At 57.6% G+C, this 26,295-nt stretch overlaps 1 protein-coding gene across 24 annotated transcripts in view; it reads left to right on the top strand.

Moving 5' to 3' along the window:
• Window positions 1-20,083, top strand: part of KIF1A (kinesin family member 1A) — a 109,390-nt gene extending 89,307 nt beyond the window's left edge. For 16 of the 24 annotated variants that reach the window (XM_055291223.1, XM_055291222.1, XM_055291220.1 and 13 more), the window contains 11 exons: window positions 6,941-7,055; window positions 8,477-8,610; window positions 9,835-9,896; window positions 10,313-10,458; window positions 11,217-11,417; window positions 11,981-12,058; window positions 12,829-12,953; window positions 13,926-14,078; window positions 14,657-14,849; window positions 15,686-15,804; window positions 16,448-20,083. In XM_055291223.1, the coding sequence (XP_055147198.1) occupies window positions 6,941-7,055; window positions 8,477-8,610; window positions 9,835-9,896; window positions 10,313-10,458; window positions 11,217-11,417; window positions 11,981-12,058; window positions 12,829-12,953; window positions 13,926-14,078; window positions 14,657-14,849; window positions 15,686-15,804; window positions 16,448-16,490 (1,369 nt within the window). In that variant the 3' untranslated portion in view covers window positions 16,491-20,083. Of the gene's footprint in view, window positions 1-5,477; window positions 5,502-6,940; window positions 7,056-8,476; window positions 8,611-9,834; window positions 9,897-10,312; window positions 10,459-11,216; window positions 11,418-11,980; window positions 12,059-12,828; window positions 12,954-13,925; window positions 14,079-14,656; window positions 14,850-15,685; window positions 15,805-16,447 lie in introns of all 24 variants that reach the window. The other 8 variants (XM_055291221.1, XM_055291218.1, XM_055291211.1 and 5 more) reach the window with 4 other exon arrangements.
• Window positions 20,084-26,295: the final 6,212 nt, after the last annotated feature.

Raw genomic sequence — 26,295 nt, 5'->3', positions numbered from 1 at the left:
CACTCATGTGAGCCACATGCTGTGGGATTAAAGGCAAAATCAGGAAAAGTCTGTCCAGGTGGGTCAGAGCCTGGCCAGGAAGCTCATTCACCCTCTCATCCCTCCCTCATCCCCTCATCCCTCCCTCATTCCTCATCATCCCCTCATCTCTCCCTCATCCCTCCCTCATCCCCTCATCCCTCCCTCATCCCCTCATCCCTCCCTCATCCCCTCATCCCTCCCTCATTCCCCCTCATCCCTCCCTCATCCCTCCCTCATCCCTTTCTCATACCCTCATCTCTCCCTCATCCATTCCTCATCCCTTACTCTTCCCCATCCCCTTATCCCTCCCTCATTCCCTCTCTTCCCCATCCCTCCCTCATCCCCTCATCCCTCCCTCATCCCTTCCTCATACCCTCATCCCTCCCTCATCCCTCCCTCATTCCTCTCTCATCCCTTCCTCATACCCTCATCCCTCCCTCATCCATCCCTCATCTCTCTCATCCCTTCCTCATACCCTCATCCCTCCCTCATTCCTCTCTCATCCCTTCCTCATACCCTCATCCCTTCCTCATACCCTCATCCCTCCCTCATCCATCCCTCATCCCTCCCTCATCCCTTCCTCATACCCTCATCCCTCCCTCATCCCCCATCATCCCTTTATCCTTTCCTCATTCCCCCTCATCCTCTCATCCCTCCCTCATCCCCTCATCCCTTATCCCCCATCCCCTTATCCTTCCCTCATTCCCCCTTATCCCTCCCTCATTTCCCCTTATCCCCTCATCCCTCCCTCATTTTCCCTCATCCCCTCATTCATCCCTCATCCCCCCTCATCCCCTTATTGCTCTTTCATCCCCTCATCCCTCCATCCCCTCATCCCTCCTTCATCCCCTCATTTCACCCTCTCTTCCCTCACCCCAGAACTCCTCATCCCCTTATTAGCTCCTCCCCTCATTCCCTCATCTCCTCATCCCTCCCTCATTCCCTCATCCATCCCTGATCCCTCCCTCATCCCCTCATCCCTCCCTCATCCCCTCATCCCTCCCTCATTCCCTCATCCCCTCATTTTACCCTCTCTTCCCTCACTCCCTCAATTCCTCCTTCTCTCACCCTTTCCTCCCCTCACCCCCTCATCCCTTACCGCCTCGTCCCTGCATTCTCTAATTCCCTCACCCTCTCCTCCCCTTACCCCCTAATTCATGCCTCCCTTCATTCCCTCCATCCCTCTTCCCTTCATTTTTTCCTCCCCTCACTCCCTCACCCCTTCACCCCTTCATTTCCTCATCTCTTCCCCTCATTCTCTCCTCCCCAATCCCCTCCTCCCTTCATCCCTCCTCCCCTCATGCTTCATCCACTCTTACCCTCACGCCTCATCCCCTCCACCCCTCATTCTCTCCTCCCCTCATCCTCTCCTCCCCTTCTCCCTCCTCCCCTCCTCCCCAATCCCTCATCCCCTCCTCCCCTCCTTTCCTTATCCCTCATTCCCTCCTCTTCTCATCCCCTCCTCCCTCATTCTGTCCTCCCCTCCTCCCCTTCTTCCTCCCCTCCTCTCCTCTTCCTCCTCCCCTCCTCCCCTCCCATCATCCCTCCTCCCCTCATCCCCTCCTCCCTTCATCCCCTCCTCTCCTAGTTTCCTCCCGTCTTCCCCTCATCCCTCATCCCCTCCTCCCCTCAAGCCTCCTGCCCTCATCCATTATCCCCTCATCCGTCATTCCCTCCTCCCCTCCTCCCCTCCTCCCCTCCTCCCCTCCTTCCTCATCCCCTCCTCCCCTCATTCCCTTATTCCCTCATCCCCTCCTCCCCTCCTTCCTTCATCCCTTACCCCCCAATCCCCATAGCAGACACTAACCAAGCAGGCTGTGTCCTGGCCCTGTGGCACAGCAGTGATGGGGACTGCTGGCCCTGGTTCTGGAGCCAGAGTCCAGCAGTGGTGTCAGCCAGGGCAAGGGGGACTGTGGGGGTCTTCCCAGTGGGGAGGGCTCACCAGGAAAGAGTGAGCTCGCTTGAGCTGGGGGCACAAAAGGAACCCATGAGCAGAGGTGGAGGGGAGAGTGGAAAAGGCAGCTTCCGGTCAGGGCCGAGCCCCTGACCTGCACTGCCTCTGAGGCCAGATCTGGTCTAGGATTCTCCTTCTCTGAGGACAGCAACCTCCAGGGCCATGCTGTCCGGTGGCAGTGGTGGGGAGCAGTGACATGCTGGTTGTCTCCCAGCTGGCACGACTTCAGGGGTGGCACGCGGTCGGGGTGCCAGCTCTGGCTGGGTCAGCGGCTACAGCCCAACACTGCTGGTGGAGCCCAGGCCAGAGCCACATCCGATGTTGCTCAGAGTCCGTGCATTCCTCAAGCCTGTGGGGACAGGATGCAGCTCTCTCCAGCTGCGCCCCCACCCCCTCCCTGCCTCTGTTCAGTCTGTGCCTGGCATCTGGCATGCCCACCATCCTAGCCCCTATGTCTAAGTCCTTGGTGGGCTTTGAAATCCAGCTGCAATGGACCCTCCTCCAGGTGCCTTCCTGACTCTGCCCACCTTCTCACTAGCCTGGCTGTAAAATCTCTCCTGTCTCTCTGTGGATCTACTGCACATTTGCCCCCAGGCCAGGTTTTAAGCTCTCAAGGGCAACGTCAGCCTTCCCAGCTGTACATTTCCCGACAGGACAGAGCCCAGGGGCAGGGCTCAGTCAGGCCAGGAGGGAGCCTGCAGCTGCCCTCAGGGGGCTAGGAGGGTGGGGTCAGCACTGACCAGGACTCAGGCTGGAGGTAGAGAGGCTACAGAGCAGGCTTAGGCTGCGGCCCTCAGGGGTGCCTGGGCCAGCCTCCTCCAGTTGGCTGGGCCCTGTGCAAATGCTGCATCCAGCTTTCATCCCAGAGACAGACGGGCTGCCTGGGTTCTCTGCTCCATTCTTGGGCTGCTTGGTGGGTGGTGCCACATGACTGCGTTGTGTCACATCCAGAGCCTGTGAACCATATCCGTGAGGTTGGGGTTCAAGCACAATCCCCTGCTCCTTAGCTGTGTGTTCACATCGGATCAAGTCTCCTGCTGGGATCATGTTCCCTTCGGGCGAGGAGGGTCAGCCCTGGCTGCCAGCTGTGGCCTCAGCCTGTTAGATCACCTCCCTGGAGAACCTGGGCCTCCACATCCGGGCTGCATGTTTCCTCTTGTGATGATTCTGAGGGTTTGGCAGCTGTCACATGGGATAGAGTGAGGGGGGCTTCAGGGGACAGGCCCTGGAGCAACCTTGTGCCCGCTTCTGGAGTGGGGGTCCTGGAGTGGTCTCCAAGGCCCTCCCAGCCCACATCCTCCAGTTTTTGCCATGGCAGGGTGATCTTGCCACCTCTCAGCCTCCCTGGGTCTTGGTTTCCTGCTGTATAATCATGGGGCACCCATCAGTGGTTCCCATGCTGTGCCCTGCAAGCCCGGTGGGCCCCAGCTGGCAGTGTGGGTCCCATGTGAGTCCTGTGCGGGTGAGCTGCTACTCTGCCAGCCTGCTCCTCCCCGATCCACCAGCCGTTGTCCCCTTTAATCTCACTTAGGATCTGGGTAAGACCTGTCCTCCCTTTGTAGAGGCTTGAGGGGCATAGGGGGACTAGGGAGTGTTGCCAGGGACCCTCCTGGCCCAAGATTCCAGGGTCTACTGCCCGTGAACAGGTGGAGCCAGGCAGGATGTGGGTCAAGGGTTGGTTGAGAGGCATTTAGGGTGCAGCTCCCCTGGGCAGAGTGGGAGGCCTCTGGGGCTGACCAGCAGTTTGGAAATGACCCAGGGGGAGCACCGTGGCTGTGCCCATGTCAGACCCTGGTCGGGCTAGCCATCATGGCACCTGGGGGAGGGGACATCCCTGCTGTGCACACAGTCCTATAAGGCCCCCTCCCACCATTCTCCCCAGCTCACAGGTGAGACTCCACCACAGTCAGGTTCTCAGGGATTCTAGTCTACTGGGGTCCGAGCAGGGCAAAGCCACATACTACCTGAACTGAGAAATTCTCTGCTAGGACCCCCAAGGGGGCTGTTGTGGGCCTCATGTGGAAGTGGGTTCATGTTCTACTTACAGCCCCAGGCCTGGCTCCAGCAGAGTCCACTTGCTCCTAAGGAGCAGCCCCTGGCTGGGCCTTGGGGTCCTACCTGCCTCACTGGGCTCTTTCCTTTACTGTGTCCCACTCAGGGGCCAAGGAGCCCCAGGATGGGGCAGGGATGTGGTTCCTGATGAATGAGGAGTGCCTGGGCTGGGAGGACCTGGTGCTTTCTGAAGGGCGCACAGAAGGGAGTAGGTGCTGATGCTGGGAAAGACCTGCTGGTTCTGATCCTGGGGCCCAGGGGTGAGGGGAAGGTGGGCTGTGTCTGCACACACAGAGATAGAAGAGAAGGAAGGGGAAGAGAAGCAAGCTGAGGCCCTTTAGGGACTTTGGAGGCAGAAAACAGAGGGTCCAGCACAGGACCGAATGCTTGGGCCCAGCAGGAGAGACAGGGCTGGTGGGACCTGCAGGCTGGGTCTTACCCAGTGCATAGAAGTAATGAGGATGCTAGAGTGTCCTAGATAGTGACATGTGCCAGATAGTTACACTGACGTGTACCAGATAGTGTGATGATGATGTGTACCAGACAGCGATGCTGATGTGTACCAGACAGCGATGCTGACATGTACCAGACAGCGATGGTAACGTGTTCCAGACAGCGATGCTGACGTGTACCAGACAGCGATGCTGACGTGTACCAGACAGCGATGCTGACGTGTACCAGACGGCGATGGTAACGTGTACCAGACAGCGGTGCTGACGTGTACCAGACAGCGGTGCTGACGTGTACCAGACAGCGGTGCTGACGTGTACCAGACAGTGATGCTGACGTGTACCAGACAGTGATGCTGACGTGTACCAGATAGTGATGCTGATGTGTACCAGATAGTAGTGCTGATGTGTACCAGATAGTAGTGCTGATGTGTACCAGCTCCAGGCTCTGTTCTCATCGCACTCAAGTATTAGCTCATTTAATCTGCAAGACATCTTGAGGTAGGGGCAATTACTGCCCCATGCTACTTGCAAGGAAATGGGGCACAGGGCTGTTGGTGACATCCTGAGGCCACGTAGCTATGAAGTGGCTCTGTGGCATTCCAGCAGTCTGAGGCACTTGTTCCAGGCCAGGCTGCAGTGGCTCCAGCCCTGGCCTGCGGGCCTGACCCTCCACAGGATCCCGCAATGTTCTAGGAGAGGAGCAAATCCCTCCAGGCCTTTCTCCTGGCTCCTGGGCATCCACCTGGTCCAGCTGAGGACTGACGCAAGGCTCTCACTGCAGACCCCGGGGAAGGAGGTGTCTGCAGGGCCAGGGCCAGGGGCTCCACGTGGGGCTTGCACCCCAGCCTTGTGTGCAGCGAGAGCCTGGGGGCTGTGAGATCCGGCGTGCACCTGCCGAGCTCCTCAGTTTTCTGCCCTGGGCCTTGTGCCGGTGCTTGTTCTGACATGTCCATTTCTTCTGTATGTGTACGTGTGTGTCCTGGCTGCCTCCACCTTAGCGTTTCATTGGGAAATGACACTAGGTACAGCTCACTTTTCTCTTCCGCCCTTGCTTGGTCTGTCCTCTTCTGCTCTTCCGAGTTCCTTTCTCCTCAGCGTCTGCCTGCTTCTACGCCCTTTCTCTGACCACCCGCTGTCCTCACTTTCCCGGGATTGCTCCTCGGTGACATGTGTCCGACAGCAGCCCTCCCCGGTCCCTCTGCTTCCTTCCACACCCCCAACTTGTGAGACCCATGCCCTGCGTCCCAGACCATGTGTGCAGTAGACAGGGCAGCCTGGTGCCACCTGTGCTCCACCGCAGTCTCAGGAGGGGCCCGGCCGCCTTGGAGCCTGCGTGGCCGCCCAGCTGTGTGTGTCGATGTCTCTGAACTGTGTCCTTGTGAGGATGCTTGGAGGGGAGCTGGGTGAGGCTGGGTGGATGGTAGAGTGGGCGAGCTGAACATGCTGCTCAGGGCCTGCAGAGTGGCCACATTCTGGATTCAGGCAAATTGTCCACCTCGGGTATGACCAGTCCTCCCTGTGAGCACCAGGCCTGAGGAAGTAGTTCCATCACTCTGCCATCCAGAGGGCTGAAAACAGGAACTCTCACGTAACAGAAAACCCTGTTCTGGAGCAGAGGGCACCCAAGGTGTTTGCGGAACGCGGTTCGACCCCATGGGGATGTAAAATCCCAGGCCCCTGGGGCCACCCTGGGACAGAGTTTGCGGGTAGCTGGCTCAGGCTGTGATCACCGTAACTCCAGGTTGGAGATCAGGGACACAGCGAGGCCGCCGCTGTCTCCCGTGTGCTAACAGAGACACTTTTGCACACGGCCTCACAGCAGCCACCCTGCCTCCATGCCAAGCATCCTCCCCCCGGGGCCTTCCTCTTCCCGATGGACCAAGGGTGAGTCCATTGTCAGAGGAGATGGACCATGGAGGTTTTTGGCAAATCTGGGCAGGTCCCCTTCAGGTCCAGGGAGAGATGGTGGCGCCTCCTTACTCAGACTGAGGTTGGGGTGGGCCCGCGCAGGCTCTGCCCTCTCCCTCCCTGCCTCTGTCCTTCCTCTCCTCCCTGCCCCAGTCCTCTCCTCCTGCCCTCCCCTCTCCTTTCCCTGTGTTCCCCACATCCCAGCTCCCTGTCCTGCCTCCTTCCTCCCTTCCCTCTCTGCCTTTCTTGTTCTCATTCCCTGCTGCCTCCTCTCCTTCCAGCCTCAGCGTGACAGCTGGGGCACCATTTGTGGTGGAGCTGGGAAAATGCTGGGATCACCCCCATCGGGGCGTCCAAGAGACCCCACTCTCTGGGTCCTGAGTAAGGAGGGACCCATCCTTCCTGGCACTGCCGTCCGGGCTTCCAGCCTGTGCCCCCAGCCGCTCCCTTGCGGCTGCCCCATGTCTGTCTCTCTGTCTGTCTGCATGTCCCTGGCCTGGCTGAGAGCAGCTCCCACACCATCAACTTCTACTTCGTCTCTGCTTCCTTTCAGGACCTTTTACCAATTTGAGGCTGCGTGGGACAGCTCCATGCACAACTCTCTCCTGCTGAACCGGGTCACCCCTTATCGAGAGAAAATCTACATGACGCTCTCCGCTTATATTGAGGCAAGGCACCTATGCCAGGGCACTCCACCAAAACCACCCAGCCCCTGAAGCTTGAGGTTCTTGTAAGCTCTGGACAACCCCAGATGACCCAGATGACTTCTCAAGTTCTCAAATCCCTGGGTTAAATTCATGTGCCTTTAAAAAACAAAAAAAAAAACAAAAAAAACAAAACACTGGACTACAAGGTTGAATACATAAATCCATAAATCCATGTGCTTTTTTTTTTTTTTTGAGACAGAGTCTCACTCTTGTTGCCCAGGCTGGAGTGCAGTGGCGCAGTCTCACTGCAGCCTCCGCTTCCCAGGTTCAAGCGATTCTCCTGCCTCAGCCTCCCAAGTAGCTGGAATTACAGGTGCCTGCCACCACGCCCAGCTAATTTTTGAATTTTTAGTAGAGACGGAGTTTTGCCATGTTGGCCAGGCTGTTCTCAAACTCCTGGCCTCAGGTGATCGACCCACCTCGGCCTCCCAAAGTGCTGGGATTACAGGCGTGAGCCACGGCGCCCATCCTCCATGTGCTTTTAATGGCAGTTAACTCACTCTGCTAAACTTAGTGTGTGGGTGTTGTCCTTGGGATGCAAGATGGTTGCAGCACCACCAGACATTGTGTCTGCATTCTGGCAGCACAAAAACAGAAGTGTCCCATCCCCACAGCACCCCCAGAGTCTGCAGTACATAGGCCGTGGCCAGACCTGGGCTGTGGCCTCCCTTCCAAGTGCAAGAGGCGACTGGAAGTGTGGGCGTTTCTTGCTGGTCATAGTAGTGAGGGAGAGGGAGGGTGGGGAGCAGTGGGTGGGGGCATCTGCAAGCACATCCCCTCTCTAGAGCCGAATTATTCCGGCTTCACATGGGGATGGTGTGACCATCTCACTGGATGGTGGTGAGGTTGCCGTGAGAAGGCACTGGCAGAGCTCTTCCCAGCGAGTGCTTGGGACTCTTCAGCCCTGCACAGCAGCTGCCCCCACTTCAGGAAGACAAAGCTGTTCAGCAGTTACCATGTCGTCCACCAGGAAGTCATTTTCTGTGGCATTTGAGTTAAAATGCGCACATTCAAACAAGACCTGGTTTGATCCTCATAGACATTCCAGGGTCGGGGAGGGTGTCGCCCTAATTTTATGGTGAGGCAGCTGAGGCCTGAGCAGTGAGCCTGTGTCTGGGACCCTCGGGGTCCCCACACATGGAGACTGGTCCCTCAGGCAGCCCAGGGGTGGACAGAGCTGTGGCTGCCTGTCCGCAGTAGGGTTTGGCTCGAGGGCAGGAGCAGAGACTTTCTCCTGCCTGGGTCCAGGCCACACCTGAGGCCCTGGGAAGGCCCTGGGGCTGCCCGTCGGTGCTGGGCATTGTGCCCCCAGGAGAAGGCTGGAAGGGCACCTGGGCACTTGGGGTGTCCTTGTGCCTGAGCCCCACCCCCGCCTATCTCAGATGGAGAACTGCACCCAGCCGGCGGTTGTCACCAAGGACTTCTGCATGGTCTTCTATTCCCGCGACGCCAAGCTGCCAGCCTCGCGTTCCATCCGCAACCTCTTTGGCAGTGGGAGCCTTCGGGCCTCGGAGAGGTAAGCTCCCAGGGGTGAGGACCACATGGACTCCCACCCTTGTCTTGGTGCGAGCCAGGCAGGGCTCTGCCTGGCAGCAGTCCTTGGGCCACTCAGCAGCTCACCCTCCGTGAGGCCCGGCCACACTCCTGGCTGGCTCCCTGTGCTCAGTCCGCTCCCGCTCACCCTAGATGAAGACTCTGTGGAGGCCACGGTTCCTGCAGGGGACACCGACACCACTATGAGGGACTTGAGGGCCAACCTGCAGGGGATGGGAGGAGGGGCAGCCCCGGGATGTCCACCTGGGGCCTCCTGTGGGTGATCCTGGGGCCACACCATGCCCCCCTCCCACCACCAGTGACCTTCTTCCCTGAGGACCACAGGAACCTGTGCCATAGGACTGCCCATAAGGCACTGAATTAGGAGCTGGATAAATGGGCAGTGGCTGGAAGGGGCTCTGGACACAGCTTCCCACAGGACCTGCTGGGTGGCTCTTCTTGGAGGCTGTCGGCACCTTGGGGAGCCAGACACCAAACACCAGGACCAGCCGTGCTTGCGTGCTGAACACGTCCCTGCATTCTTGGGGGTGGAGGAGAATGAGCCGGAATGTCAGGGCCCTGACAGCAGGGCCGCTGAGGCTACCGGGCACCCGTGGCCACCTTCAGTGGGTCTCCCCGTGGTCTGCCACATGGACCTGGTGTCCAGGTTCACATTGGGCACAGCTCGGAGGAAAGAGCTTGGGGGTCGGGACCCAGTGTCCTTGAGGGCTAGCTGTGGTAATTCTGGAGGTGACTCAGTAATTGTGGGATGCCACCGACCTGTCTGTGGGAGGGTGGCCAAGGTGCTCTCAGAATCTGTCCTGGGCACAGTGGGGCTGCTCTGTGGGGTATAGGGCCTGCGGGGCTCTTGACGCTCTGGAGGGACTGGAGATGCCAGATGCTGTGCTTATGCTGCCTGTGTCTCCCTTGGGCTGGGACAGATTGGAGGCTGCTGTGGGGGCCTGGCCTCAGGTCACAGCCCCATGGGCACCTGAGCAAGACCAGCCAATGCATCTTTTCTCTGGGGGCCGGAGGGAGTCTGGGATGAGGACTCTGAACAGAGGCTGTAGCTCAGGGACCTCGACACCCCTCCACCCCAGCCAGGCTGAATGCGCATTTGATAGTGGGGCAAGTCAGCAGCCAGGCTGGCTGTGGGTCCCCATTGCAGGGCCTGGTGACCACATGTCACTCCTTCTACTCCCTGCAGTAACCGTGTGACTGGCGTGTACGAGCTCAGCCTGTGCCACGTGGCTGACGCGGGCAGCCCAGGTAGATATCTGCCCTGCTCTCACCGGGTGGGTTCCTGGCCTGCTCGACCTCTGCCCACTCAGGGTGACCACAGCGAAGCTGCCATTTGCAGGGGGATCCCTCACAGAACACAAGCACTCACCTTGTGGCTTCTGGAGTTGTTCTGAGATGGGACGAGAGCGAGGGAGGAGAGTCAGGCCTGCTGGCTTCCTTGGGTTCCCAGGGCACAGCCGAGATGGCCATGGGACCCCGGGCTGGATAACTTCCTATGGAGGAGGCCTGCATGGCTCTTTGGGCCCCAGGGTGGACCAAGGACCAGGGGAAGCTCATCTTCACCCCAGAGGGGAGGCAGCTTCACAGATGGGTGGACCTCTAGGGTGGGTGGGAGGAGCAGCCACCCATCAGGTAGGGATGGAATGTCCGCGTCCCCCATGCAGGGATGCAGCGCCGGCGCCGCCGAGTCCTGGACACATCTGTGGCCTACGTCCGGGGCGAGGAGAACCTGGCAGGCTGGAGGCCCCGGAGTGACAGTCTCATTCTGGACCACCAGTGGGAGCTGGAGAAGCTGAGCCTTCTGCAGGAGGTGAGGCAGCCTCAGAGGATGAGGCCCAAACGGCCGTGTCCATGTGGCTTTGTCTGCAGAGCAAAAGCTGGAGAGGGCCCAGTGCCTGGTGCCCACTGGGGGGCAGCACAGCTGGTCGGGAGTCACAGCCACCTGCAGGAGGAGCATGTGATGCTCCAGTGTGCACTGCGGGGCTGCGTGGCGCATGACAGAAACATGGCCAGTGTAGTACAGAGGCATGCTCTGGAGTTAGCCAAGGGAGACTATCAGGCATATAGACAGAGGCCAGAAAGGGACCCGGAAGGAGAGTCGCAGGGCCAGGCTGCCCTCTGCGACTTTGATCAGGGAAACCAACATGCAGCACCTAGGCACTGCCTCGGGGTGAATGTGTGTGTGACACATGACCCATGACGTGTGAGATGCGTGAGGCCAGGGCTGTGCCTACCCCTCGGCCCTCTCCCGAGGCCTCCAGCACTGCAAGGCAGCAGAGCCCTGCCCCAGAACCTGGCGTGTGAGATGCATGTGTCTGAGAGGGAGCAGCTTGCTTGCTGGCCATGAAGGCGGCAGGGCTGGAGTGGGGGCTGAGTGCTGTCAGCCCCTGGGGTGCCAGGGTCTGTTTCCTCATTTCACAGCTGAGGGCCATCAGTCTCCAGTCTTAGCCCAGGGGAGGGTGGGCTCTCCGGGGTCTGCCCAGAGGGTCATGCTGCTGCTGAGGCTGAGCCCAGCTCCGGAGGTCACCCCTGAGGTGCAGCAGGTAAGGCCTTGTGTCCTCTCTGAAGGTGGAGAAGACCAGGCACTACCTGCTCCTGCGGGAGAAGCTGGAGACCGCCCAGCGGCCTGTCCCGGAGGCACTGTCCCCGGCCTTCAGCGAGGACTCTGAGTCCCACGGTTCCTCCAGTGCCTCCTCCCCGCTCTCGGCTGAGGGCCGCCCATCACCCCTGGAGCCTCCCAACGAGAGGCAGCGGGAGCTGGCCGTCAAGGTGGGTCCAGCTGGTGGGCAGTACACCCGTAGCCCCAGGCCCTCAAGGGCCCTGAGTCATTTCTGGGCAACTCCAGCAACCCAGCTTTGCCCATGGCTGCTCTGGTTAGCACCACCAGGAGCTAGGAGCTTGAGGGGTCCCTAGGGTCCCCTTGCCCGCTGACTGTACCCCACCTGCACTGAAAGTTGGGTGCCTTTTGCAGTCTCCCTTCCCAAGCGATGATTCACTGTCTCTTGAATACCTGTGCTGATGGGGAGCCCACCACTTCCACCTACAAGTGGCTCTTTTGGCGGCTGAACAGGCCTCTGGGAAGGCCTCCCGCACTGGAGGCAGCACTGCCTCTGGCCTCACACCAGGCCCTGAGCCAGAGCCTGACCCTGGGAGACTTCCTGGGCTCACCCGATGACCTGGGCGGGGTGGAGGTGCTGCCCACCTTGACCCACTGTGCTCTGGCATCGGAACCCACCTGTGTCTGGGGAGGGGTGGGTAGAAGAGCCTGCAAGGCTGTCTGAGCAGGGTCGCGGGGGGCCTGGCCCCTGACCACGCGTGTGCTCTGTCCACAGTGCTTGCGCCTGCTCACGCACACATTCAACAGAGAGTACACACACAGCCACGTCTGCGTCAGTGCCAGCGAGAGCAAGGTAGGCGCGGAGGGGCTGCACCAGGCTGTCCTGCAGGGCTCGGGCTCCCATAGGCAGTGGTCCCCGAGGAAAACTCCCATTCCGTGTGGGAAAAGGCAGTTAAGAGTTTCCTAGGAACACGTCTCAGTGCAGAGGGACACCTCATACCTAAGTGGCTGGTTTCCCTGGGTAGGCCTGGGGTCTATGGGAGGTGGGGACGTGAGTGAGGGGCCGAGTGGGTCCTGTGGCCTGGGACTCACCCACACGCTCGCAGGCTTCTGCTGTCTTCCTGGCCCCCACCCTGTCTGGCCATCACCCTGTGGCCTCTGGCCCAGTCAGTCAAGCCCCCACTTGGCTGTCCCTCCTCCTCCTGGGACCAACCCCACCCCTGTAGCCTGGGAAGCTGCTGCTGTGCTGCATCATGCATGGAGCTCCAGCCCCGGCCCATGGCCTTCCTTGCCCCCGTGGCATCACCCAGCGCCACCTCACGCTGGCACGGGCAAGAGGCAGCAGGGAAGAGCTTACCCAGCCCACTCCTCGAGGTGTTGGCAGGGTGGCTGCTTGGGTCAGGCCAGAGCCTGAAGTGATGGGAGGGGCCAACCAGGGGCTGCAGGGGCTGGAGGGGGCCAGGGGTCTTGAGCTGGCCAACTTTGAGCCAAGCCTGCTGGTAGGAGAGGTGGGTGCCCTAAGCAGCAGGTGTGGGGTAAGCGCAGGCACAGGGGGCAGCGCCCGCAGAGGCCGGAGAACCCTCTTCCCTGTGTTCCCTGAAAAAGGCCTTCTCTCCTCCGCAGCTCTCCGAGATGTCTGTCACCCTGCTCCGGGACCCGTCGATGTCCCCTCTAGGGGCAGCTACTCTCACCCCCTCCTCCACTTGCCCCTCTCTGGTTGAAGGGCGGTACGGTGCCACTGACCTGAGGTGAGTGAGCTCCAGGCTCTCGGAGTGGCTTCCGGCACCACGGCTGACCCATGACCATGGCCATGAGTCGGGCACAGAGAGCACTGAACGGGGGGCCCCAGTGGCTGAGGGTCTCGGAGTGGCCACAGGCTGAGGGAAGGGCCTGGAGGAGTGGAGTCCGTGGCCCTCTCAGAGGGCGCCTGTGCCCTGCCAGCTCCATCCGAGTGCGTGTGTTCTCTTCCCTGAAGACCAGAAATGGGTGGAAAACAAGCTAACGCTCCCTTTTCCTGAGACAGTGCTTATAAAATAATGGAAAAAGAAAAGGTTACGAAAGAGGGCGTGAGAGCCGTTAGGGTCAGTATTGCGGAGGGAACACCTGGCCCCTGCAGGTCCGCATTTGGAAGAGACCCCGTGTGAACCCCTTATGTACGAATCATAGGCAGGCAGATGGTTTTCACTCTTGTTTTAAAGTGCCTTAAGGGTTCCAGAATTTCATTTAAAAAAGAAAGACAGTGGCATCAGCTGGCCTTGTCTTCTGCAGGCCTCCTTGACCACCAGGTCGAGTCGCGTGGGGCCTGTCCCATGTGGGGGGCCCATGCGGGAGGCCAGCGGCACCCTCTGCTCCAGTGGCTCCTTAGAACCTCATGTCACCTTCAGTCTAGTTGTGGAGATAAAGAAATGCTGGACTTGCTTTCACAGGGTGGAGGTGGGGGCAGGAGAGCCACTGGGAGAAGGGCATGGAGTGGGGCACAGGCTCCCTGGCTGGGCCCCGAGGTTCCTGGGGGACCCTCCCCACCAAGCCCAGCACTTCCTGGAATCGGGCACAAGCTTGGCTGTCCTGGTGGACGGGCCCCGGGAGCTCCCACTGTGGGCACAGCTGGAGAGACCCTGCAAAGGTGCCCTACTGCGGCTCTGAGGAGGGTGAAGCCTGGGGGAAGACAGCCCCAGGCCCAGGGAGGCCTGCAGTGTGCAGCACTTCCCTCTGCTTCCCAGGACCCCACAACCCTGCTCCCGGCCAGCCAGCCCAGAGCCCGAGCTGCTGCCAGAGGCCGACTCCAAGAAGCTCCCTTCCCCTGCCCGGGCAACAGAGACAGACAAGGAACTCCAGCGCCTGCTGGTCCCTGACATCCAGGAGATCCGAGTCAGGTGTGTGGGGCTTCCCTGGAAAGCACCGCCATCAGCTCGCTCTATGTTGACGGGACAGGCAGGCCACCCTGATCCCCATACTGGGGGCACAGGGACCCTCATACCTGGGAAGACAGACAGGTTGCCTGACGCCCATACTGGAGGTTCAGGCAGGCTGCCCCTGACCCACATGGAGGGGCAGCTCCTTGCTGAGAGGTCAGGCAGGGCCCTGTGACCCACATGCCTAGGCTGGGAACCAGCACAGAGCACAGGGGAGTGGGTGGGGTCAGAGCCAAGGCCCAGGTGGGGAACTCGTGGTCACTGGGCACTGTGTGACAGCCTTGCAGCAACTTTAGCTTATTTCTTTAAGTTTTTCCATTTTATGGTGGGGAAACTGAGTCCCAGAGCTGGCTTGGTGATCTGGTCTCCAGCCTCCTGGGTCGGGGTTCTGCCAGGTGCCCTTCGATGCCTCGACCCACTTTCTGGCTGGGGAGGTGGGTGGCACTGCTGCGTCCCAGCTCTGGGTGGTGGACGGTGAGTGCCCGAGTCAGCCACTGCCCCCACCGAGGGCCCCAGCGAGCAGCTCTCTCTGCCCTCAGCCCGATCGTCTCCAAGAAGGGGTACCTGCACTTCCTGGAGCCGCACACGTCGGGCTGGGCCAGGCGCTTTGTGGTGGTGCGGCGCCCCTATGCCTACATGTACAACAGCGACAAGGATGCCGTGGAGCGGTTCGTGCTCAACCTGGCCACTGCCCAGGTGGAGTACAGCGAGGACCAGCAGGCTATGCTTAAGGTGCGGCTGGGCCCGGCTCAGGCTCGGGCACCAGGAACCCTAGCAGGGCAGGAGCTGAGCCACCGTCCTCTGCAGCCCTTCGTCGGAGCAGAAGGCCTATCTTCTCACCCCAGACTCCGTCCTGTTCCACAGAGACCAGGCTCAGGGACTCAGCCTCAGGGATCCTCTGTCCTTGCCCCAGGCCTCTCTGCCTGCCCATGGGGCGCATGTTCCTGGTGACAGCTAGTGGGGATGGGCTCCGGTCAGGGCAAGCATTAGTATTCTCCTGTGTGATGGCCACAGCCATGTCCCTTCCTCCGGAGTCACCCAAGGTGGGTGGCATCAGCCCTGCAGGAATGGGAAAGCCACAGGGCTCAAAGGAGCCCTCCTGCCCCCACTCTGCCCAACCCTCCAGCTGGAATGGCCCTGGACAAGTTCAGGAGCCTGGACTCGTCAGGCTGGCTGGAGAAGAAGTTTCTCTGAGCCATCTGGAGGTGGCCCCAGTATCTACGAGATGGTGTTTTGATTCCCTGTGGTGGGAGTGGGTGGTGTGAACCCACATCTGGACCAGCAGCCCAGCCAGGGTTCCAGGGAGCAGGGAGCATGAGGGGCAGGCATGTCCCATAGGGATGCAGAGCAGTGGTGAGGGTGTCCTGGGACCACCGGCCGCAGATGCGTCCAGAAGGCAGTCACAGCCCTGGCTGGGTCAGCCTTCCCCTCTGTGTCCCCTCCGTGTCCCCTCCCTGGGACTTTCCTGGTGGCGCCCCTCCCCTGCCTGCATGGGCCCTGGGGAGCAGGAGGGTGGTGTGCTGACCACGGGGGCCTGGCACCTCCTCACCAGCAGCCTCCCTCTGCAGACACCCAACACATTCGCGGTGTGCACGGAACACCGCGGCATCCTGCTGCAGGCCGCCAGCGACAAGGACATGCATGACTGGCTGTATGCCTTCAACCCCCTCCTGGCTGGGACTATACGGTAGGGCTGCCGGAAGGGCGAGGTTGCTGCCATGGGGGTCCTGCCCTCAACTGGCTCCTGGCCAGGACCATTTGGTAGGACCCTGCTGCAGGACGAGACTGCTCTCCCAGGGGTCCTGCCCTCAATCCCCTCCTGGCGGGGACCATTCAGTAGGGCCGGCTGCAGGGTGCGGTTGCTCTGCCAGGGGTCCTGCCCGCAAGGCCACCTGGGGAAGCAGTGCGGCCAGGGGAAGGCGGTGCAGCCTGCCCTTTCTTGTGTGGGCTGGGGATGCCCTTAGGGCTGTCAATGCTCCCTCTGAGTCGTGGCTTCTTGTGGAGTGATAAATCCCAGGCCATACTTTCAAAATTGCATCCTAACCCAGTGGCCCTGGCATGGGGAAACCGTGTGCCCTTGGGCAGGCTGTGGAAGGAGCTGGTCCCTCCCACAGTAGGGATGTGAAAAGTGGGGTGCAGGAGGGGACGGGTGGGCTGAGTCCTACACATCAGAAGCAGAGATTCAGTCCCTTCCCCAGGTGATGAGGGAAGCAGCAGGGACATGGGGTCTGTGGCTGCCCCTCACGGCTGCCTGCCTGTGGAGGGCGCGGTGGATATAGCCTGCAGGTGCTCCTGGCCTGACCATGCCGCCTCTCCCAACTCTCCTGCAGGTCCAAGCTCTCCAGAAGGAGGTCTGCCCAGATGCGGGTCTGAACCTGAGCCCTCCCATGACAGCCGGCAGGCCCAACCCATCCCCACCCTCATCCTCGTCTGTTCTGTCACCTGCCGCCCGGCCCCTCTCCTGCCAGACAGCCCACGACCGGGTCGACCCCCCAGGGGACACCCATGCCAGGCCCGGGGACCTGTGCCACATGACCAGCTGTGCTCCCAGCAGAGGCTGCGCGTGTCAGTTCTTCTTGCAGAATGTGCTTTGGTGGAACAAGCTGGGAGAGGCTGGGGGGGCCAAGGGCACAGGTTACGGGGGTTCTTGCTGCCGTTCTAATATTTTTTTAAGCATAGACAGACTTATAATTAATATACGTTAGTGACATTGAATCAGTCAACTTGGAAATTAACTATAAGACTTGTTCTATTTATAAGTATTTATTTCTAATGCCTCCACATAGCCCTGTAATATTCAGATGGAACCCCCAACCACTTCCACCCCATTTGTTCCCACTTGTGTCTCCCAAGCCTGCTAGGGACAGGCAGGGCAGGGACAGCCACCTTGGAAGGCCACAGTGAGGAGCTGTCTGGACCAGTGGGGCACCTTGGGGCTAGCACACGGGTGCATCGCCTGGGCCCCAGGCTTCTCCATAGCCACATGGGTCCTGGGTGTATGTGTGGGAGGGTGGGGGAGTGTCTTTGGTGCCTGAAGTCTGCACAGCATGGAGGGTGGTGTGAGTTCCTCTGGTGGGAGGTAGAACGCACATCTCTTCTGGGCGGCCACCTGAGATGTGACTCTAAGAAGAGTTCCAGCAGCTTTCCCCAGGAAAGAGTGAGGGGTGACACTCGGCTCTGGCTCTGAGATGAGGCAGACGGCACCCAGGCTGTGATCTGTCCTGGGCGGGGACCGGGAGGGAGTGGGGTCAGGATCACCTGCCAGTGTGCAGACTATGGGGCTGTGTGCTGTCCCTGGACCATCAGGGCAGGGTGGTGGGTTGAGACCAGGAAGTCAGGGAAGGTCGGAATTCAGGGTGACGGTCTAGGTGTCGAGGGCTGTGGTGCAGCCTCTTCAGCTGCGGTGAGAAATGGAGTGAGCTCGAGGTAGCTTCTGGGAAGAAATTCTGCCATTAGCAGGTTTCTTGCAAAGACTTTCCTCTCTTTGTTCCCAGGGCAGAGAGTTTCTGTGAGTCCCATTGAGAAAATCCCATGGGGTGGGGTATCCTGGTCAGTTGGCAGTGGAGAGTGGCTGGCTCGGTGGTTATCGTCTTCAAGCTCTTCCCTTCTGCATCTGCGGTGTCCCTTTGTTCTTGTCCCATTTCACCCCCTCTGCAGACACCAATGTCCGAGGGCCACCCAGGACAGGACGGGGGTCAGCCCCAAACTGAGAGTCTGGTCATAGGAGTCACGTCCAGAGGCCTAGGGAGGTTTTAGGGCCCTCCCCACCCACACGCAGAGGTTAATTTTGTCTCTTTTTAGCTCAAGGAAAGACAGTAGCCAAGCAACAGAGCCCCTCTCCCGCCGTGGCCCGTGGGAGCAGTTACATCGGGTCTGGCGCTCCAGACCTAGGGCCCAGCACTTTCATCAGATCCTGCCTCCTGGAGTGGGGGAGATGCAGCATGCCACTGGTTCTGAGGCCCCTACTCTCCCAGGCTGTCCCACATGATGCTGACATGAGCCTCAGAGACCCCAATCCCATGCCTGGGGGAGAGACAGCGGCTCAGGAGTTGGGGAGCATGGGCCTTCTACACCACATGGGAGGGCTCTGGCATGAGGTATTCCTTCGGGAAGGTTGTTCAGGCCCCTGAAGTTCCATCTCGGAGAGTGGGGTGCAGGGCAGGCAGGCCAGGACCTACGCTGGCTGCAGTCTCTGTGGCTGCCTGCCTGGGCCAGCCTGTTTGGGAGCTGGGACTGTGGGCTTGCCTTTTCGTACCTGGGCTCAGGTGCGGTGTGGCCACCGCCGCCCTCATCCCCTGCCTGGGAGGCTCTCCCAGGGGCTGATGGGGGGTTTCTGTGAGGGAGAATCAGGGCTCGGGAAGCCACGTCTGGGAAGGCAGGACACAGGACACTGCAGCTTTCTTTGGAAATCTCCTAGGTGAGGACTCATATCCCAGAATAAAATTCAGAAGCCAGGTGGCCTGTGCTCCCCATGGGTGTCCTCTGGAGGCAGTGGGCCAAGACGCAGAGAGGAGAGGATGCAGAACAGCTTCTTGCAGAAGCACCTGCTCCAGCATCCAGGATTGCCTGGAGGCAGGAAGGAAAGGCAGGGGCAGAACACACTGGTCTGAGATGAGTGGGAGCCCCACGGGCCCCAGGCAGGCTAGAGGAGGCGCAGGCCCTGCCACGGCCAACTCAGGTCAGCCAGCCTGAGGCTGCGGCCTCCAAAGGGTCTGGGCGCGCCCCCCAGGTCGCAGGTGTCTGAGGCCAGCCAACCTGCAGAGCACTAGCGGCATGAGTGGGCTGAGAGGAGGTGCCTGGGAGCTGCCTGAATTCAGAAGCCTCCACTGCCATGGAGACTGCCTGGCTGTGTCCTCTCAGCCAGGTGCCGTGTTGGCCTTGGCTAGGACCCAGAGCCACGCTGCAGCCTCTGCCAACTCCCTCCTTCCAGGCCTGCTCTAGTGAGGAGTGCCTAAGCCAGGACCCAGAAACTCAGAGTTGATGGTGAGAGAAGGCCGCCTGAGTCAGGACACCTGGCTTCTTGAAAGTTCGCTCTGCCAGAAACCACCTAGGGATCGCGTTAGCTGCATTCCTTGAGCTCCCCAGGAGTCGGTTTCCACATCTGTGAGGTGGAGGGCTGGTGTGGAGGTGCTCATGGGGTGCGGTGCTCAGGAGACAGCCAGGCCCAGCGTGGCTGCTGCTTCCTGCTAAATGGGGAAGGTGAGACAGATCTGGAAAGCCGTCTCCCTCGGATGGTTTCATTTAATGCTTTAAACTGCCAAGTCTGGGGGCTTGTTTTGGTTTGGGGGCAGCCATCCTCCACCAGAAAAGGGGAGCTCCTTCCACTGTGGCTCCAGATAGAGGGGGATGCCAGGCTCCAGGCTGACCAGCACTCGGGCTCTGATGGGACATGGCCAGTGCCTAGGGTTGCCAAGTCCAAGGCCTCCCACTGGGAGTCATCGCTCGGAAGATGCCAATGTTTCACTCACCGGCTGCACAGGCACAAACTCCCCCACCCAGGATGGCTGTGATGAGGTGGCCCTCCCTGTCAACCCTGGTCCCTGAAGTCCCCGGCACCTGGGGCCCTGGTGGGGCTGATGTCACAGGTGTTTACTGTGCTGCTGCACTGGTCTTATGCCAGCCTCACCCGTGTGGGGACCACGGAAGGCACATTCCCTTACCCCGGTGCCGGGCCGTGCGGTCCCTTAGATGGACAGCAGCTGTGGCGACCTGCGTTTCTCCCTGGGCCTGTGCTTCCTGTAGTTAGTCCGTCCCCTGGTTCCCCTGTGGCTCAGAGGCCGCGTCCCTGGCTTGTACATATGTGATTGCTGTGGGCACACCCCAGACCCCATGTCATAGCTGCCGTCCCGACGTCACGACGCCCGTCCCGATGTCTTACACCCGAGTGTTAGCCCTAGGTTCCCGTACTGTGTGTGCACTTGAGGCTCTGTCCAATTAAGAAATAAACGTGGCTCTTACCCAACACACTCCCGTGGGCTCTGCTGTGGCTTTTTTTGCGTGTTAGGTGTGTTGGGGGGCCCCGGAAAATGGTTGTAGGTGCATGCATCCAGCGTGGTCCAGAGACTGTGCCCCTCCCCCAGTGATGAGGCAGGGAGGGGATGGCTTTCGAGGTGGGCATGGGGAGGTGGTGGGGAAGGCGTCGAAGACTCAGTGTACGCAGGGTGCTGGTCTTGGAGGATCAACCTCCACCTGCCTCCCTCCGTGACCGGCTGCACCCCTGTGAACCAGCCCCAGGCGCCTCTCCAGGGACACAGCACCTACCACCCTCATACCAGGCCACTGCGCCCATCCCAGGCAGCCTCTGGGGCTTGGACCCTTCAGAGTCTCTAGTCCATGGGGTCTGCGCCTGGGCCCAGATCCTCAGAGCCTCCTGGAGTTCCAGAGGCCGCGCCATTGCACACGAGGGCCTTAGTCTTCTCCAAGGCATGGCAGGAGTTTGGGGACCAGTGTCGCACTGATGGCTGATGGGAGGATGGGGTGACAGCCTTGCACTTTGGGGGACTCTGGGCAGGGCCCCCAATCCTTAGGAGCCCCCAGGCCCTCCAGAGGTGAGTGGCTTTATGTCACAGGTGACAGCCATCTCCAGGACATTGAGTGAGGGTGGCACCTGCTCAGAAGGCAACGCCTCTCAGTGGGCCTGGGAGGTGGACCCTGCTGGCCGGCACGGGGCTCCAGGGCCTTGTGTGGGGCCACCCTCTGGCTAGAGGTGGGAGGGGCTGTGTCAGGGGTGACATAGATACCGTTCAACCCGTGCAGACTCCTCCTGTCTGAGAGGTCGTAGTCTTCCAGTCCTGAGATTATAGACTTAGAACTTTTTGCCAGCTGGGTGAAGGGCACATACAGTTCCTCTCTGTGCTGTTTTTTTTTTTTTGTTTTTTTTTTTATAACTTCTTGTGAGCCTACCGTTATTTTAAAATGAAAAAGAAAAAACTTTTTATTCATCAGATTTTCTAGTTCTGTACAATGAATTTGTGTTACTGTGTAATTCTTTTAAAACTTAAGAGTGAGAAGCAAATCAAACCAGAATTCTGTGACTGGGCAGAATCATAGCGGCCTCCTCCCTGGTTGAGGAGGATAAATGAGTTAGCTTTGGAAAAGGCTTAGGACGGGACCTGACACAGACTAAGTGCTGTAGAAGGTTTCTGTTTTTTAAAACAATGAATGAACCTAACAAAATTAACATTAAGTAACAAGTGGCTGTGCCTTCCAGTGTTAAGAAGAAACCTGTCGCCACCTCTGCTTCCACCTGACCTTGTTCTTGGGGCCCCAGGGATGACACGTATCATCCGAAGGTTCTGGAAGACCAGGGAGTAGAACCAGGAGTGTGGGCTGAGTGGCGCTGGGCTTCCATGGTTGGTGCCTTCCACCAGCAGTGTGACCGGGCTCTGGGACTGGGACCACTTCTGTGTCCAGGGCAGTGCTAAGCTGGGCATGGTCATCCTGTGCCCTGTGGGGCCTGGTTCACATTCCCCAGCTGCATCCTCTCCTGGCTGGGATGGTCCTTCTGTCCACATTGGTGCCTCAGTGCAGCCCTGGCTGGTGGTTCTCTGAGGCCCGGGAGCCATTCAGACCCTTTTGATGCCTGCAAGTCTCTGCTGCCATCCAGCGAGGGCTGGTGGCACAGTTGACTCACACGGACAGACAGACTCACGTCTTAACTCAGCAGATGGCCACTGTCACTCCTGCACAGGCGGCGGTCCTTTAGGGGTGTCGACTAAAGCTTTCACAGCCTCCAGGATGTGTAGAGGGCAGAAAAGCCTGGAAGCCCCAGCCTTGAGGACAGAGTCCACCCCTGTGCAGACAGCCAGTGATAACCCCAACCCGGTCCCCAGGGAGAGGTGGCCTGTAATGCACCTGGCTCCCTTCTGCTCCAGCCTCCTGCCCATCTTGACACCTCCTGCTACTGCCCCAAAACCTGACTCGGCCCAGGGCCCCTCCTATGTCCCCTGTGAGCTGGAGTCTGAATGCTGAGTCCAGGCTCTGGGGAGGCTCCCTAGCTCCCCGCCTGTGCGGCAGATCCTGAAACTGAGACCCTGACCCTAAGATGGTTCCAGAACCCTGGGCTGAACCTCGCTGGCCCATCCAGCCTGTGCTCTCCTCTCCCCAAGACCTTAAGGCTGGCTCCATGGAGCCTGGAGCAGACCAAGCCACAGTGTGGGTGTCTGGAGGCTCACGTGTCCACTGGACGCGTTGTGTCTCTGGGGAGCTGAGCCCCGGCCTTGGGGACACCCGGACAGGATCCAGCAGATTCCTCATCCTACTGGGGTGACACCCATTGGCCAGCTAGACCCAACTGGACCCAGGGCCAGAGGGGCGCAGGCATGTCCTGCCTACAGTCCAGGGCGCAGGAGGCAGGGACTTAACCCGTCACCTCCGCGGCCTTCTCCTCTCCCTACCAACCACCACTTGGAGCCCGCCAGGCCCCCAGCCAGGAGATCTTGACTTTATAGGTGTGTGGGGTGTCAGAGGATCCTACTGCACAGCAAATGGTATTTCCCAAGAAGAATTCCCATGAGCTGCCCCTCTTCCCCCCAGTGTGGGCTTCCAGGACCTGGCCCGAGAGCACCCACCAGCTTCCTGCCTGCTCTGCACTCCACACCTTCCTCCTCTCATGTGTGGTGTGAAATGGTGCTTTCCTGATTCTTCCAAACTGTACTTTCCAGTACAGTAAACAACAGAGCAACATGGGTCCTTACACATAAAACCATGCTCTTATCCTACTTTTGGGGACAAAGTCGTAGCTGGAATTACTGTGTGGGAGTTTATATAAATTCAAATGTGCATCTTACATGTGTGTGTGGGTCTGTGTGTGGCATGCGTGTGCACGCGTGTGCACACACACACACACGGCTTCTGAACATAATGCCCATCATCCTCTCACTGCATGTCTGAGTCTCTTTAGTCTTCCCCATTTGACAGGTGGCAAGTGGCACCTTATCATTTTTCAATTTTATTTATTAGTGTTGCTAGATTATTTTCATGTGTTTTTATATATATATATGTATATATTTATTTATTTATTATTTATTTTTGAGATGGAGTCTCACTCTGCCGCCCAGGCTGGAGTGTAGTGGTGCAATCTCGGCTCACTGCAACCTCCACCTCCAGGGTTTACGTGATTCTCCTGCCTCAGCCTCCCGAGTAACTGGGATTACAGGTGCCTGCCCCCACACCTGGCTATTTTTTGTATTCCTCGTAGAGACAGAGTTTCACCCTGTTGGCCAGGATGGTCTTGATTGAACTCCTGACCTCAAGTGATCCACCCACCTCGGCCTCCCAAAGTGCTGGGATTATAGGCGTGAGCCACCGTGCCCAGCCAGATTATTTTTGTTTCTTTTGTGACTTGCCTATTATGTCTCTGGCCAAATTTTCCTCTTAATTTGCAGTCAATTACACATATATCAGATAGCTCATTCCTTTGTCATATGTTTTAATTTTCTAACTTTGTAATTTGTCTTTCTGTTTTGGTAATATTTTATTTTGCCTTATAAAATTATGTTTAATATCTTTTAAAGTCAAATATAGTTTATTTTTCAAAATTTCTAACCTTGGGCATTGTGCAGAAAAGAATTAGCCCAACAGGCTTGCACCTGCTACTCTTTAAATGTCTGCTGCGAGGTGGAGCCTCAGACGGCTTCTGGGAACTTGGCACTTGAACTGTTCCCTGGATGACAATGAGGGTTCACTGTGCCCAGACTGTACAAATACTATAGCCCTTGATGCACTTTCCTTCTGAGTCTGGAGTTTGGTGTGTTCCAGGCAGGGCATGGCCAGCTTCCGGTCAACACCACAGGCACTGAGTCCCTACTGAGCTCCCCGATGGGGAGCCCTTAATATGGATGGCCATGCAGTGTTGCTGGGAATGAAACATATCCTGTGTTACTCTGTGGGGAGAGAGGCCTTGGAAGCACAAGCCTGGTTTCCTTCACACCATGCCCCATGCCTTTTCCACCCCATGCTTTTTCCGTTCACAGATGTGGTTTCAGAGCCTTTTGCCATAACCAGTCTCAGCCACAGCACCACTGTATGCTAGATCCTGTGCATCCTTCTAGAAAGTCTCTGAACCAGGGATGACCTTGAGGACTTCATGATACAAGAACACACTTTGAAACTCCTTTCCCATTCATTTCACTTATCTCTAATAGTGATTTCATTTATGTCATCAAATAACCTATCTCGCATGATATGACCACGTAGAGTTTACTCTGGGAATGAAGAGGTCACTTCATATCAAGAAATCTATTAATAAAATCCATCATATCAATAGAGCTAAGAAAAAATGGCCATCACCACAGATGCAGAAAAGCTAGGAACAGAGCAGAACGGCACGCTAGCATCACCACAATTCGATGGGTTTTGGAATTACTAGCTAATTTCTTTACACAAGAGAAAGTAATCAGAGGGATAAAAACAGAGAAGGAAATATAAAAATTATCTCTTTTGCAGATGATAGAATTATATATCTGGAAATCCCAAAAGAATCCATGGGAAAACCACAAATAGCCTGAATTTGAATTTGGAGGGTCAATATGAAGATATGATAGATTTCATTTTTCTTTAAAAAATACACATTTCCTAGTTCCATTTATTGAAAAGGCCTAGAAACAACAACCAGCTCCTTAGCAGTGACATATTCCTAGAACCGAGACTGTATTGTCTAAATAGAACTTCTCTCTAACACTGGGAGAAATCGCTAGTTTCAGAGCAGGGATGAGAATTGCACAAGATTATCATGAAAATCTTTTCAACAAAAACATTATCACACTTTAAGGGTTTTGCCAATAGGACCCAGAGTCATTGTCAGACTTCAAGGGTTGTGTCAAAAGGACCCAGGATCCAACTTAGAGGCTCCCACTGGCCTAAGATGGGACAACTTGAACATCAGTAAGGCTAATAAATGTGATGACTGGAACACATGTGATATGGTTTGGCCCTGTGTGCCCATCCAGATCTCATCTTGTAGCTCCCATGATTCCCACATGTCATGGGAGGGACCCAGTGGGAGATGATTGAATAATGGGGCGGATCTTTCCTGCACTGTTCTTGTGATAGTGAATGGGTCTCACGAGATCTGATGGTTTTAAAACACAGGAGTTGCCCTACACAACCTCTCTTTTTGTCTGCTGCCATCCATGGAAGATGTGACTAGCTCCTCCTTGCCTTCTGCCATGATTGTGAGGCCTCCCCAGCCATGTGGAGCTGTAAGTCCAATAAACCTCTTTCTTCTGTAAATTGGTCAGTCACAGGTATGTCCTTATCAACAACATGAAAACAAACTAATACAACATGTAATATGATTACATCTATTGGTTTATAATGACAATTAAAAAATTGTAAAAAAAAATAGCTCAAAATAGCTCACTGGTAACCATCAGAGGATGCAACTCATTTCAGAAACAAGTAAATCAGGAAAAAGAAACAAGCATTACCCTGTCTTCCCTTAGAAACTGTACCTAAGCATGGCCAGGTAGCCGAGGAGCAGAGGTTTGTCTTTGCAGAAGTATTTTTCCTATAAAGGAAGAGAGAAGGTCATCCTAAAACTCCATGGCTGTGTAATCCCCAACACATGAGCAAATGAATGAATGAATGCGGCTAGGCAGTGACATCACCAAAGACACAGCAGGGCAAAATCTACCTCTGGATGGAACGGCACAAGCCCATCTGAGGGGTGGTTTACAAAAACCTGGCGCTGAAGCTGATCACGTGTCCAGATCCGGCTGTAAGAAACACGGGGGAGATAGGCTATGCCGACAGACACTGCAGGACGCCTGCGTCGAAACCCAGACGTGGGAGACTTCACTCACAAACGACCTCTGCTCTTCACCAGATAAATTACAAGATGAGAAGGTGAGGGAAATAGGTTAAAAGAAATTTAAGAGACCTCATGTGGATCCTAAATTTTTAAAAAGTTAACAACATTAGGTGAGTGCCTTTGGTGCGTAAAGAGCTTGGAAGTCATGAAGCTCATCCTTACAGTAAGAAAAGCTGACAAACCTGAAAATCAGTGTTTTCTTTCACCGATCGAAGCTTTGAGCTTGCAGGGCGTACTGCCACCCCAAACTCTGAAGAGACAGCACAGAGTCTCAGTGGAGATTGGCGCCCTGGAGCAGAAGCTGCTGGAGCCGCTGCTGGCAGGAGGCCGTAGATGGCAGTTCTAGCGAATTGCTGGAGGCTGTGT

This window comes from Symphalangus syndactylus, chromosome 8 (assembly GCF_028878055.3).
Source record: "Symphalangus syndactylus isolate Jambi chromosome 8, NHGRI_mSymSyn1-v2.1_pri, whole genome shotgun sequence".
Lineage (NCBI taxonomy): Eukaryota > Metazoa > Chordata > Mammalia > Primates > Hylobatidae > Symphalangus > Symphalangus syndactylus.
This window is presented reverse-complemented; position numbering and strand designations above follow the sequence as displayed.